Here is a 15,973-nt window from a genome sequence, read left to right as displayed (position 1 = left end):
ACGTAAACGTATGTTTTCTCATGCCAATGAAGCTCCTTTGAATTGAATTGATATATTTTCAGTTAAATGGAAGTGCAACCTAAATACTGAATAACATACTGCACTTAGCAGTGTGTGCGTGAGGTTTTCAGTAGTGTGCGTGCAACACATTTGTTCAAGAATTATGAGAAAATCTACCTGAATGTCATGTGGCCACTAGCCAGGAACAATGAGATCAAAACAAAGGGGAACGCTTACAGAACACTTTCTTTTTTAAATCTAAATAAGAAGTACAAAACTACTTTTCTTGTGGCTTGAAAACACTTATTGTTTAAATGAATTGTAATATGTCCTAATGTCCTGCTCTCGTTGATAGGCCGCGGCCCGGTCAGAGGTTAGGAAACACCAAGAATGGAATCAAGGATGTTCGACACCACAGGTAATGCTTATGATGTCACTCTGTGTGTCTGTGTTCTCTCAATTGACAGTCGCTGGAAGAAAAGACCCAATGGACGACTACCGGCTCCGCCCCCTCCAAAAGCTGCCTCCGCCACTATCACAGCGCGCCGCTATTGGCTTCATTCACTTCAATGGGAAATACGGCGGATTGTACACACATTTTACACATTAAATATTAATTCCGTTTTGGACCCAGAGCTTCGAAATCTCTTCCAATCCATCAACAAGGCCTGGATCTGCATTGGAAAAAATATTTAGACCTTTACACTTTTAAAACAATACGACATAGGAATATATAAGGTCGCAGCAGAGGAATAAGGAACATGTCCAATGGTTGCTGGACCACAGAAAGCCGTTTCAAACCAATTTAAATATGAATGGACTGTATTGGCCTAAACGACAATAACCCATGACTACAAACACCTTATTTGTTATGTTAAATAGCAACTGATATGTAATGTACGTCTGTGAATGTCTGAATGAACAGGGGTAGCGACGCGAAGTGTTGTATTTCAACTCTGCTTTCGACTGCAGGCTGTGGGTAGGGGCGTCACAAGGGGGGGAAAAGTGGGACTGACTTACCAGGGCCCACGGTGGAAGGGCCTTAATTATTTTAGACTTTATCGATTGAAAAATAGCAGATATACAAGCTCATAGCGTGGCACTGAGTGCCACGCTGCGAGCTTGTAGATTTGCTATTTTTGAAATCCCACGATGAAGAACATTCATGTGGGCCCACAGCGAATCCTTGTACCCAGGGCCCAGAATTTGATGCGACACCCTCTCCCTCTGCGGCTCGGCAGCTAAACTTGTCAGGAATCGCGAACATTTCACGTCAGAGATATCAAATGTTATAGATAAGATTTATAAGCAATCGGCATGATAAGAAACATGTAGCCTACATTTGAAGCAGTTTATTCTGGTTGGTTGTTTGTGGAATGGAGAGTAATAGCCTCTAAACTAATCAGTGAAAAGTGAAAACGGCTCTGTATAGGTCCAGCAGACAGGCGATTTCCTCATTCTGCTGTTGCGTCCTTATATATTCCTTTGTCGTATTGTTTTAAAAGTTTAAAGGTCTATATATTTTTCCAGTGCATATCCAGGCCTTTGTTGACGGATTGGACGAGATTTCGAAGCTCTGGGTCCAAAACGGAATTAATATTTAATGTGTAAAATCCGCTGTATATCCATTCAAGTGAATGGTGCGGCTGTGATTCTCGTCGGAGGTCTCGGCGGAGAGGTGGGGGCGGAGCTCCCGGTAGTCATGAATTTAAGTGCCTTAACTTTGCCAAGTTTTACTGATTCAATTTTTTTATTTTAACTGTCAGCTTTCAACGAATGCCACTCACTTTAATGAATGGAACTGTTAATATGCCATTATCTACCCATTAAGCTATTCATAAGTACGTTTGGGCGCCCGCTGGTCTTCTGGCGCCTTGACCAATAGGCCAGCGGCCGGTGCCCAATAGCTTAATGGGTAGATAATGGCATGAATCAGTAAAACTTGGCAAAGTTAAGGCACTTTTCTTCCAACAATATTAATGTTGTTTCCATTTCAGTTTAAGTCCAGTTTCCTCACCTCATATCTGGATACTTTCCACTTGAGAAGATTTATGTTGTCACTTTATATAAGGAGCAGTTTAAGGCCATACTGTTACAGAGGCCCACAATTTCCCCCATGAGTGAGTGCTTGGCAAAGGCAGCAAGGAAGAAATAAGGGGAAGACATCTATAGCAGGACCTGGATCTAGGTGGACGGCCACCTACCTTGACCACTTAGGATAGAGAGAGACCTGTAGACAGACAGGCGGAGCGAGAGAGAGGGTCGCACAAAGATACACCGCAACAACAATAATAGGCTATTATCTGTCTTACTCTATCTACTATAAGATGAAGCAGGGGTCATCGCCATGGTGGCTTGTGGTGGACATTTTTGTAAGATTCTACTTTTGCCATGAACATGCAAATGAGCGGACGGACAATAATATTATCAGAAACACATAAGAGACTAGAGAACTAGCCCTGATTGACCATTACAGGTGGGTAACTCTGAGAGTGTACAAATGGAACCCATTTGGTTCCAGTTACACTCTCCGAGTTATGGTGGTCCTTGAAAATGAAAAGATAATGTGCCATAGTGTCATATTGTAAATCGGTGTCATATCTTATTCTAAACAGGGGTCAGATGCCATGGGCTCGTACGCGCGCCTCATATGCACACACTAACAATAAAAACAGTGTGCGCGCATGACGTCATGAATTTAGAGGACCCACACTTCTAAAATCAATATCACACCACTGATTCTAAAGAAAACCTGAAGACTGACATTCAGTAATTGGGTCTTATGATCAAAATAAGAACATTATAATGATCTGTAAAATAAAATCTAGAATTTGCCACAGGCACATTTGTCCGTGTCCGGACATATTGATGACCCCGATGAAGGCCGACTGAGCTGGAATGTCATGGTTTTTGTAATAAAGAGAAAATCATTTCATAGAATTGAGTGTCACACTCACACCTCCTATTTGCCTTTTTCTATCTGTGTCGCTAAACCCATTTGTCTCTCCTCTGCAGGTGGTTCGGCAATATGAACTGGGGCAAGCTGCGCGTGGGGCAAGTGGACGCTCCAACTATCCGTCTCATACGCAAGGTCAGTCCAAACGCTATGACTCAGCATCTCAGCCTCAGCCATGTCTATGACAGGGGTTCTCTCAAACTTTAGTTTTTCATGTCAAGGACCACCCGGATGAATATGTCGAAATATTTCACATTCTTTCAAGATCTTTCAAAAATAGCAGATCTACAAGCGGTGTGAGCTTGTAGATCAGCTATTCTTGAATAGCCAAAGTATAGAATACTGTGGTTGAATTAGTTGTGACGCTATATCAACTCATTTAGCTGGGTACCGCGGACCCCACTTTGAGAACCACTGGTCTATGGGCTATAGAATCCAAATACCAATCTTTATTGATAAGTTGTATAGTCAATACCATTGGTTCTCAACCTTTTCAGGCCGCGACCCCCAAAATAATCATATTTTAACTGGAGACCCACCCCACCCTGACGACCACCAAGAGTTGATGCATTACATTTTGTGTAAGACGGTTCTATTGTGAAAATAGCAAATCTACATGCCCACAACGCCTCGCAACACCAATGTTTAATTTGCCATTTTAGAAGTATTAAAAAGTCCTTAAATTGTCACTTTAGAAATGTGTAAATACCCTCTATGTGCACTTAAACTTTATGTTGGTTTGTTTACTGTTGAGTGAGAAAACAATGCTGCACATTAAGTTAATCATCTGGGGACCCCCAAAATAATTTGGGGACCTCCCCTGGGGGTCCTGACCCACAGGTTGAGAACCACTGTTCTATACAAATGTGTAAAATCTTTACATATTTAAATATTATACAATACACAAATCTTACGTATTAGATTTTTGTATAACCGTTAGTCCAAAGGCTTTTGCACACCTGGCCACAGATGCGTTGGTGGAGTATACAGTAAATGTACACTTGAATAAATGTAAATGTACACTTAAATGTACACACTAAAGAAACAGCTTTATCAGTAAACATCAATTCAGCCAAAGACCTTCTTCAGGCAGAAGGTTATACTGTATACGGTACGAGAAAACATCTTGTAATTCAGAACATCACACTGAGAAATAATTCGTCAGTAAGGACCTTGGGGGTTAAAGTTTGCAAAGCAAAAATTCGAAAGGATTCTCTTCTCAAAAGTAATAACTTGCTTTAGTGGTACTGTAGATGGCCTTTTCTTTATCAAGTAATATTGATGTTGTAGATCTGGGGGTTTTGATCGGTAATAGAACCCAACCATGTAGGCAGTGAAAAAAGACAAGCTGTTTTTAAATAAAGCTTGAGTGATTCATTCCATTTTTGGGTCCTGAGGAGGGTCTCTTATGCTGAAAACGTTGGGAACCCCTGCTCCAAAGAAATGGACTCACATTCAGGTGGACAGATAGTTACTCTTGCGCCAGCCCAGGGGCCAATAACCTATTATTTAAACCGAAATCAACAAAAAGGTTCACACTTGATTGTTCTGAATGGGAATCGATACGATTTCATTGATAACCAATGCCATTAATGATTCTGCTTATCCGTCTGATTCTTTATTGATTCTTTATACATTTTCAGAGTGGAAAAAGAGAAGGCCTATAGTACCTACACACATTTAAAATTGTTTTATTATGAATAAAGCCACATTATGTACGTGTCTACTGTTGAAATAAATTACAATGCAAGTTTTCTTTTCCTTTTCAGCAGCGTAGACACATGACATTATTATTTTAACTGTAGCAAACACGTTACGCAGTAACATTCTGAATTCGAGGCTATTGCAGTACCTGGACATGGCAGATGTACTTGTGGATGTGAAGAATTCATTCTGAGAAATCACAGGGCTATTATAGATCATACTGTATATACAGTGAGTAGAGCTGGGATCTATGAAAACTGTTTTCAGAAAACGCACCCCGGGCTTGTATGTACTAGTACGTACTCTTAAGAGTGGATACGGTAATTAGAGCTAGAATCTATGAGGAATGGATTCAGAAAACACAGGGCTTATAATAGTGTATTCACATATTGTATTTTTTGTGGGCTTTTATGCCTTTATGGATAGGACAGTAGACTGACAGGAAATGGGGGGAGAGATGGGGAGCGACGCGCGGCAAAGGTCGGACGGATTGGGAATCGAACCAGTGACGCCGCCCGGCATCCATGCCTGTGTGGCAATGCCTAAGTGGTATGCGCATGGACCAGTCAGCCAGCGGGCCCGATTCACATATTGTATTATGTGAATACAGTAATTAGAGCTGCAATCTATGAAGCTACCTTTGCATGCTTTATCGACTTCCAGAAAGCTCTTGATTAGTGGAATAGGGAGCTCATGGCGTCCAAACTTTTTTTTTCTTTTTCTGCTGCCGTGGATGGAATATTCTAGGAAGCAATAATTGCTGCCGTGGATGGAATATTCTAGGAAGCAATTAAATCCTTATAGAGTACAAAGCTTCAGCTGCCTGTGCGCAGCACAGCAACACAAACACTACAGTATAGGTGGATTCCTACTCCATTTATGGAGTGAAACAAAGCCATGGGTTGTGAGCTTGTAGATCGGCTATTTTCACTATTTCCGACATAAAGTGATTAATTCATAAAAAGATTACGATGACATCAAAGATTACCTACCCTTTCTTGCCAAATAAATACATTTCTGGTTATAAATAAAATCCACAGAGTGATCATCACAGTTTGCAAATAAGTCATAAAGGCTTATTAGGAGCTGCAGAACATATTGAACACTTTTAACCACGTTCCTAATTTCAAAATATTCTTTTTTTTTTCTAAACTTTTCCAAATTTGCCAACATTTTCAAAAATAATGAAAATAGCCAATTGATGAAAGTGTCTGCCCAATTTATTTTTAAGCAGTTTATGTTTGGTGGAAGCTATTACAGAATTCTACAAGAATAAAGCATTTCAAAATCTGGCAATTCATTGCTTTATGGGATTGGATGAATCTGCACCTGTTTTGGCCGTCCATGGAGACATGGGTTGAGAGCCATGATAATTATGCACAAATGCTCCAGACTTTGGACTTGCCTAACCAATATGCCAGAGGGTAGAGTCACGAAAAAAGATTTCAACTGGATAAAAGTCTCCATGGAGTAATGACAGGGTATTTTAAGTGAAACATATGAGGAATGTATTTTTAGGAATAGCCCAGGATTAGAGTTAACTAATTCTTGACTAGAGTACTCAATAGAGTGCATGCCTCTGCCAACAACTTATGCAAAACCATGACTATTTAGGCAAATCTTCCCCTTACTCTAGACTGTGACCATGTCCCCAAAAGTTAATCTCTCTGAGGCAGGCCTAAATTCCCACCACGTTTCTTCGAAATCTTCCCATCTGTTCACGAAATAACACACAGACAGACAGAATTTGTATTGTATTAGGTTAGCGCAGATTGATGTCTCAGACGGCAAAAGGATTAGATCACTTGATCTAATTTTGCACAAGGAATCCAATGCATCAAACCTTGTCTTTCCAAGTCTTTGTCCTGAGATAAGGCAGATTACTGTATGTTAGTTTGAACATGATCTTGTTCAAATATAATTGCCAATTTATAAGCTCACAGCTTGTAGATCTGATATTTTAGTAAACTTTCACAATTTTCTCAGCAAGACCCCTAGGGGGTCCACAGACCCTCAGGTTTCCTTGAGGGGGTTCCAAATGGAGCACTACAGGTCTGCTCTGCAACTCTGAGAGTGTACAAATGGAACCAAACAGATCCATAAGGGTCCATTTGGTTTCATGTGTACACTCCCAGAGGTATGAGCTATAATGTGCACTCTTGCTTGCTTGAAATTAAAAGGTTTGAGAGCCACTGGGTCATGGTTAGAGCGAGGTTGTGTATTTGAGTGCCGTGCAAAGATATTATTTAGTCTCACTGATGCTTCACTCTTCTTTCCCCCCTCCTCCAGGGTCCCTGCTATATCAACTTTGACCGTTTCCCGTATGACCCGCCTAAGGCTGAGGAGGAGTTCTCCGACTGGGACCGCGACTTCTAACTAATGCCAAGACAACTCACAACCCAAGGTTCTGAGGTCAAAAGCAACCTTCATTCGAGCCAAAACGGGGCTTAGACTTCATGATGAAGTAAAACAAACAAACAAAAAAAGGCTCATTATGGATCAAATTTTAATACCAGTTGTTGTATTAAAAAAATACATTTGTCATATGACAAAATAGTGATAATAGCCAATAGATAAAACCTCCCAACGTATCGTGATGAGACACATTGTGAGCTTAGGCCTGCTATTTAAAAAGAAAGGTTGAATGTGGTTAATAGAAATTCTACTTTTGCAGTTCAGCATTAAAAGGCTATGGGTAGTGGACAATCAACAGGCCATGATGATGTGTTGTACTTGCAACTGGATGTACTGTAGGGACAGTTTGTTCCATTTACAATGCACAGGTAAATGTTGTGGAACTCCAAGTATGCATGGAGGAATGTATAATTCTAGTATGTGGATGATTTTAACCACATACTGTACACTCTATTTTTCAATAATGTTTTGTGAAGCTTTGTGAGCTTGTAGATTTGCTATTTCTGAGAAGAATGTGCCTACTGTATAATGACATGACCCATAGTGAGGCCAGGGTTAAAGTTGTAATGAGCTGCCACAACAGCCTCCAGTGTAGCAATCTTTATTTGCTTCCCCTCCATTTTTTTATACTCTTTTTATTGGAGTTTTGGGCATACCACGGTAAAATTTCACAATTATAAGATACAAATATAAGAAAGGCAGCAATGTAGTACAATGAATAATACATACAAGTACAAATATAACAGAATCCCTCCAATTATTTTTGATTATTATTGTTTGTTTGTTTTTTACCATTGCCATGGGAAATTAATTTTTGATCACCACAGAACATCCTGATGAAGAATTCGTCTGTGACTTGAGCTCAATAAATACAAATGTTCTCACCTGCCTATCAGTGTCTCATGAGTAAAACTCTTAATTGCAAACAAGGATTACACAATACTTCACAATTAAAGGAACACAACAGAAAAGTAAAACACTTACTTAAACAAGGAACACAGCAGCAATACAGAACAAGACACAGATCGTGACAGCTATTTTGTGATTTCTACTAAACAATTACAGTATCCATGTAGGTAGTGTACTGTATAAAGGAAAGCATCATCCTCTGATAAATAATGTCGTGGAGGCTGTTATTCTGTGAGGAGCTGACAGATTCAATGCAGTCTAGTTGAGCTTGACCACAGACCAATGCTGGCCTCTGAGGGGTGAAACCGTCTTTCATGGTGCTATAGGTTATCTGGCAGAAGGAAAGAAACAATATCCTTCCTTCCCGTGAAGTGATGTGAATCCATACCCAATGTGCTCACAGTCCAGTATGGGGGGGGGGGGGGGGGATAACATGAAAGCAGTCATAGCTTCCATGAAGGAGGATGAAAGTGTGCTCCCTATCTGAAAAACCGCTGGAGGCCTACGGATTTCAACACAGTGCAGTCTGCTTCAAAAGACCAACCGTGACAGCTAAAGCCCAGGCTACTTTAACCCCTGACTCTGGAGGACACGCATCATTTGCTCGATGACTTTCTGTCCTCAGTATTGAGTCAAAACTTGACCACGAGCCACCAGCAACGGAAGTTTATCTGGATGAATATTTCCACGTGTCACACAAGATTTATATCACTGAAAGTCTAAAGAAAAGCAAACCTATTTTGTACGTCCTGTGACATATTATGGGTACAGCCCTTAGAGCAGTGTTTCTCTAAGTTTTTATTTCAATGGCCCCCAGTTTGGCATATAGTACAAGGCCACGGACCCCAATAACTGTGACTGACAGTGTACAAAAATCTGTATTGAGTAATTGTAACGTTCAGGCGGATTAGTATAACTAAGACCTTAATCTGACAGGTTGGAGACAAGACCTGCATCTAGAACACCAGTTCAATAAAACAGGTGTCTGAGTTAATTAAGCACAAGTGTCTTTGATGAAAATACTGCAGATTCCACTTGGCTGGGTTGGTGGATGTCAGAAGGGGACTGCAAGGTTCTGAATTTCAATTACCATTCCCTTTTCTTTGATGGGGCTATGCTTAATAATGGTTCAGTAGAAAGAACTGTGAAATGTGAAATATATAGGAATATATTATATAGGCTATTTTGTAAATATGTTATTTTGCTATTCTTCACCTATTGTACTTTTGCAGTTATAATGTATATTGATTGCAATACAATCTCCATATCCAACCCCCATTCTACCTGTAGTTTCATGATGGAGTACTGTAGAATGTTCTTTGTAAAGATATGCATGAGTGACTCAAAATGTCTTTGAAAATAAACAGGGCACCCTAAGTACGTGTGATTGGGTGGCTTAGTTGGAAGGGCTCTTGACTCATCACCAATAGGCCGTGAGATCAAATCTCAACACTGGCACCACTGCGTCTAAGCATTTGAAACTGACAATATTGATTTTTTCCCCCCTTTAAATGTCCATTGTCATTGACAATGCATTGGCCGCTTAAAGTTAAATATTCATAAATATTCATCAAAAACGACACATTATTTCAAAGTAAAAATCTCAAGCATGTATGTCCACAGTAAGGTGGAATTTTTGAATTGTGAATCAAGTGGTTCGGTTAAAGTCTATAGGAACAGCGAGGTGCCAAAGTTTTCAGATTTAAGATTTAAAAGTTAAATATCTCCAAAACTATAAAACATTTCAAAGTAAAACGTTCAAGTATGTGTGTCCACAGTTAGGTGAATTATAAAAAAGTATAAATGGAGTTTCTAGGTGAACGTGTTTTTTTTAGGCGCACAAATCTGCCATTGAGCCCCATGTTAATTTTCCGAATTTTGTAAAGACTATATCTCTAAAACCATAAAACATTTCAAATATTCATTTTCAGGCAAACGTTTCCACAGTAAGCTCAACACGATAAAGTGTGAAAGATGTTTTTAGGTGTACGTTTGTAGCTCTAGTAGCTTGCCAAAGTTTGTACTTTTTCCATTGACAATGCATTGGGTGCTTAAAGTTAAATATTTCAAAAACTACATATTATTTCAAAGTAAAAGTATCAAGGCATGCAAGTCCACAGTAAGGTTCAATTTTAATGTGTGATTTTACTTTGAAATGTTTTGTAGTTTTGGAGATATTTAACTTTTAAATTTTAAATCTGAAAACTTTGGCACCTCGCTGTTCCTACATACTTTAACCGAACAACTTGATTCACAATTCAAAAAATCCACCTTACTGTGGACATGTATTCTTGAGATCTTTACTTTGAAATAAAATAATTTGTAGTTTTTGAAATATTTAACTTTAAGCGCCCAATGCATTGTCAATGACAATGGACATTTAAAGGAGGGAAAAATCAATCCATCGGTGTCAAACACTCAGAAGCAATAGTGCCAGTGTTGGGATTTGATCCCACGGTCTATTGATAATGAGTCATAAGCTCTTCCAACTAAGCCACCCAATTATACATACTTTGGGTGCCCAGTTACAGTATTTTTCAAAGACATTTTGAGTCACTCAAGCATATCTTAACATTCCAAAGTACTCCATCATCAAACTACAGGTAGACTGGGGTTTGAATATGGAACTCTCTGCTAAAAGTCAGATCATTAGACCACTTATACCTGTCAGACACTCAGGGCACAGCTCTCTTAGTGTTTTGAAGTGTTTTTTCTCCTTTTCTATTATTCTAGCCTTGAAAAGAAGAAGAAAAGTAAGTAAATGTTAAATAAGAGACATGTGCCAAGAGAGCCTGAGAGGTGGAGTAGTGATCTACTGTAATGATTGGTCTAATGATAGGTTCTTTGCCTCAGAGGTGCCATGTTCAAACCCCAGTCTTCCCATATCTAAATGATGCACTACTTTAGAATTTTCTATGCAAACATATACATGGGTAACTCAAAATGTCTTTATGAATGCATTTGGCACTCATGTATAGAGTTCTGGTAGCTCTGTTGGAAAATATCTTGACTCATCATCCAAATGTCAGAGGATCAAATCCCATCACTGGCACCTCTGCATCTGAGCAATGACACTCATCATGTGATTTCTTAAAAAGTCCATTGTCATTGACAATGCATTGGGCGCTTAAAGTTAAATATTTCAAAAACTGCAAATAGTTTCAAAGTAAAAATCTCAAGCATGCATGTCCACAGTAAGGTGGAATTTTTGAATTGTGAATCAAGTTGCTCAGTTAAAGTACTGTACATACAGCAGGCCTACATAACTCTGTCTTCTGTCCACCAGATGTCGACCGTCGCCCTCCAAAACCTCATGCAAATGAGGTCCAAGTCAGACTTCTAGAGGTCTGACTTGACAAAATCAAGGCGAAACACCTGGAAAAAAGTGAGTCTCATCAAGGCGAAACACCCGGAGAAAAAAGAACAAATGCAAATGAGGTCCAAGTCAGACTTCTAGGTCTGACTTGGACCTCATTTGCATTCGTTCTTTATCCTCCGGGTGTTTCGCCTTGATGGGACTCACTTTTTTCCAGGTGTTTCGCCTTGATTTTGGGAATCACTTTTTTACGATTTTTGGGGATACATAACACATTGTACCAGTTGATGTGGTGCAGTGGAAGGTTACAGGTCTCATAACCAAGAGATTACAAGTTCAAACCATGCTGGCTGCCACAATATTTACTTTCGCCGGCCGTTAACGGCTAAATTTAGCCGTACAAATGACGTTGAAACAATGTCTAGTCTATATCTAGACGTTGAAAAAATTTGCATTTTTAGATCTCTCAGAGACCATTTTTAGCTAGATGTCAGCTGACGGCTAAGGCGTGATTTAAACGTTTTTTATCCCTCAAATTGCTCAGTGGGAATATGCTTCTAAATCACACTTTTAGTCAAAACCTGTATAATGTCTTACCGAATATGGCTTAAAAGATTCAGAATCTTTTCCTTTGCAATCAACACTTCAATTTCAATCCAAATGTTGCACAAAGACGTTGTTAATATGACGTCTTTTCCCAGACATAATTACAGTATGTAGGAACAGCTAGGTTCCAAATTTAAGTTTTTAAAGTTAAATATCTCCAAAACTACAAAACATTTCAAAGTAAAACGTTCAAGCATGTGTGTCCACAGTTAGGTGAATTATAAAAAGTATGAATGGAGTTTCTAGGTGAATGTGTTTTTTTGAGGCGCACAAATCTGCCATTGAGCCCCATGTTAATTTTCTGAATTTTGTAAAGACTATATCTCTAAAACAATGAAACATTTCAAATATTCCTTTTCAGGCAAACATTTCCACAGTAAGCTGAACATGATAAAGTTTGAACGGTGTTTCTAGGTGTAAGTTTGTAGCTCTAGTAGCTTGCCAAAGCGTGTACCTCGCTGTTCCTACATACTTTAACTGAGCAACTTGATTCGCAATTCAAAAATTGACATGCATGCTTGAGATTTTTACTTTGAAATAATTAATAGTTTTTGAAATATTTAACTTTAAGCGCCCAATGCATTGTCAATGACAATGGCCTTTTAAAGGAGAGAAAAATCAAGACATCAATGGCACTGGGATTTGATCCCATGACCTTCTGATGATGAGTAAAGAGCTTTTCCAACAGAGCTACCATAACTCAGAATAGGTGGGTGCCATTCATAAACACATTTGAGTCATCCATGTATATGTTTGCATAGAAAACATACACGGGTGCATTGAAATAATTTGTAGTTTTTGAAATATTTAACTTTCAGCACCCAATGCATTGTCAATGACAATGGCATTTTAAAGGAGAGATAAATCTAGACACCAGTGTCAGATGCTCAGATTTGATCCCATGACCTTTCCAACAGAGCTACCATAACTCCGAATATGTGGGAGCCCAAAGCATTCATAAAGACATTTTGAGTCACCCATGTATATGTTTGCATAGAAAATTATAAAGTAGTGCATCATTGAACTATTGAACATGGCACCTCTAAGCCAAAGAACTACCCATTAGACCTCTCAGGCTCTCTTGGCACATGTCACTTCAAAACACTAGGAGAGCTGTGCCCTGAGTTTCTGACAGGTAGTAAAGTGGTCTCAGGCTGGATTAACCATTGTGCCGGTGGGGCTGTTGCCAGGGGCCCTTGGCTCTCAGGAGCCCTTGGGGGAACTTGGCCTCGTGGTCATTGACAATTTACTATTAAATGTATACGCAAATTAAAAATCAAAAATGTGTGGGCCCCTCCTCTGTTGTCTACAGGTGCTTTCTTGGCCCACAGATGATCATATTGGCTTAAAATCCGAGCTGGGTAGTGTGCGTCGGGAGGGAGGGGGGGTTATGGTGGAGGGTGGGGGGGCCCTAACCATGGAACCATGGAAATACAGTGAGTTGAATGTAATCTGCTCACCCACTGAGCCCTGCTACGAATCTTCTGCTACTTTGCTGCAGCAGTGATGCAAATAGCGCGCGAGTGCGTGCGCGCTTGTGTGTGTGTGTGTGTGGGGGGGGGGGGGGGGGGGGGGGGGGGAGTTGTACTTCTTTGAATAAATTCATAATGCATGTGTGGCTGTGTGTATTGGGAACAAGTGCTAAATTGAAATGCAACTGAGCTGAACAAAAGAATAGTTCATATTTTTCTGCTTATGTTTTTTGCAAGACGTTTTGCATTCAACAGGAAGATGTACCAGTTGATGTGGTGCAGTGGAAGGTTACAGGTCAATCTTCTATATTGATTGACGTGTTGATAGGAAAAATAAGCAGTTATATTATTGGCGATTTCCTTTGAGAATCCCATTATGATGCATACCCTACTTTCAAAGACTGAGCTGTCTTTGAAAATGTGACTCTCCATAGCTTTTAACACTGGTTACACAATCCCCTAGAAGCAAAGCAAAGCAAAGCAAAGCAAATGGTGAAGCTCTTTGTTTTGTTCTCTACATTGACCAAAGCACTATACAGTCCCAACAGCTTGTGTTAAATGCACATTTCTGCTTCAGTCAACTGTTTATGGTGGCATTTGAGAGAAAGCGAGAGAGAGAGAGAGAGAGAGAGAGAGAGAGAGAGAGAGAGAGAGAGAGAGAGAGAGAGAGAGAGATGCAGACTTGTGAACATGACCAGAGTTCATCCTTTGAACTCTGTGTCTGCCGTGCCAGAGGAGAGAACATGCATTTAGTAAAGGCCAGACCGCACCAATGCAACTGTTGGCAACTCTTTGCAACTTTAAAGGCCAGTGTGGACTGCCCTCTTAAAGACTAAACTAGAAAGGTGCAATTCTGGTTGCAAGTGTGGTTGCCGTTTTAGCATTTTCCCATTCAAGTCAATGGGGTTACTTTATAGAGTAACTTCTAGCCAATGAGGAAGCAGCGAAAGTGTCATGTGAAGCTTGACCAATCCCCTGGAGTTTATAGAGTAACATTTAGCCAATGAGGCAGCAGAAAAAACTGTGATGTGACGAATGATGGTTCTTCATTGGCTATATGTTACTCTATAAACTCGGACGATAACAATAGTTGCAGGCAACCACACTAATTATTAGCTGATGAGTACAAGATATTCTGAAAACTTGATACAAAGAGAGTAATAATACTGACTATGCTGGGTTTAAATACTGTAATCTTCAGGGGTATGTATTCCAGCAAGCTGGCTAAAAATATCTTAACTCTGATGTGATCAAATCGGATACAGCATTTCCACAACAGCTGATAAATATGAGGGATCCTGATCAATAAAGCTGGGTTAGTTTAAGGCCAAACCATGTGCATTCACTGTGAACTTCAAGTCATCTTCAATCGAACACAGGAAAAACAATTCATAATGTACATTATGGATTCCATTCCAAGTGCACTTCATTTTTCACAACCATTGAACAAGAAACAATCTTAATAAAATGTCTTCTTTCATTATTCAATAAAAAAGCAATAGCTCAGTTGCAGCTGGAGAAATGGAAATGAAATGGAAACAAATTGCCATTTGAATTCATGTCTACAGTAGGTTTTTCTTGTTATGTCCATTCTATATCAAAATTGACTATGGGAGGGCAGGCCGCCCGGTGAACCACGTCACTGACTCAGACATACCCATAATGTTACCCCGATATGCACATATATAGGCTAGTCACTAAGACTTAGACATAACCATAAACAAACCTGATTTGCCCATATATAGGTAAGTCACCATGACATAACCATAAACAAACCCGGCACACAATATGTATGATGATTACTACACAACATACATGTATGATTCACATCCATGAAAGTCACTGACCATGTTTCATTGCCAACCAACCAGTCATTGGGTCTTAAAATTACAGCAATAAATAGTACAACAGCTTGAATCACACAACAAACACAAGCAGCAGCAGCAGCAGCAGCAGCAACAGCAGCAAAAAAAAAGGTCCTACCTTGAGCAGTCTTCTATTTGACAGGGAATATTATCAGAATAATGTCAAATCTGGGAATAAATTCCTTACCAAGACATTTCTTCACCAATGTGTTTGTAAAGGTTGTCTAGTAACACATCTAACAAAGTTTGAAATTCAAAATCCCAAGGGAATTTTTGACAGCTCTTGAAAGTTGGGGTCCCATTCACATCACCATATTCCTGGCCCCACCCCCGGCTTCCTGTTCATATCCTGAAAGAGGCGGAGGCTGAAAAAAGCTGGCCTGAAAAACATCATTTGGTTTCCTGTTGTCCTTGCATTAAAGTGTCAGTAGTTGGCGTTCTGGGCTCTGAATGTACCTGGGTTGCCATGTCTGCTTATAATAAGCAATTTGTGTCTTTTAAAAAAATAGTATAGTTGCTTATTGAGCTTACTTTCTAATATGTTTTAAACCAGTGGTTCCCAAATCTTTTCATATCAAGGACCCCAGATTAACATATTTGTCCACAGTCGCAGACCCCCATCTGAAAATATGTGGTGCCAGGGACCTCCACAGAGATTTATGTTGTTGAAATGTTTCAAGAATATAAAAAAATATATATGTTTTCCCCTCAATATTCTTTAAATAGCAAA

At 39.6% G+C, this 15,973-nt stretch overlaps 1 protein-coding gene across 1 annotated transcript in view; it reads left to right on the top strand.

Annotated features, from left to right (window-relative positions):
* The window catches only part of prkg3 (protein kinase cGMP-dependent 3), a 24,278-nt gene extending 16,632 nt beyond the window's left edge, over positions 1-7,646 (top strand). The window contains exons 20-22 of the mRNA XM_080744561.1: positions 356-418; positions 3,016-3,091; positions 6,950-7,646. Coding sequence (XP_080600687.1) covers positions 356-418; positions 3,016-3,091; positions 6,950-7,036 — 226 coding nt within the window. The 3' untranslated portion in view covers positions 7,037-7,646. The remainder of the gene's footprint in view (positions 1-355; positions 419-3,015; positions 3,092-6,949) is intronic.
* The last annotated feature ends 8,327 nt before the right edge of the window (positions 7,647-15,973 follow it).

The sequence above is a fragment of the Nannobrachium achirus genome (genome assembly GCF_963921795.1).
Source record: "Nannobrachium achirus genome assembly, chromosome: 16".
NCBI classification, from domain to species: Eukaryota; Metazoa; Chordata; class Actinopteri; order Myctophiformes; family Myctophidae; genus Nannobrachium; species Nannobrachium achirus.
This window is presented reverse-complemented; position numbering and strand designations above follow the sequence as displayed.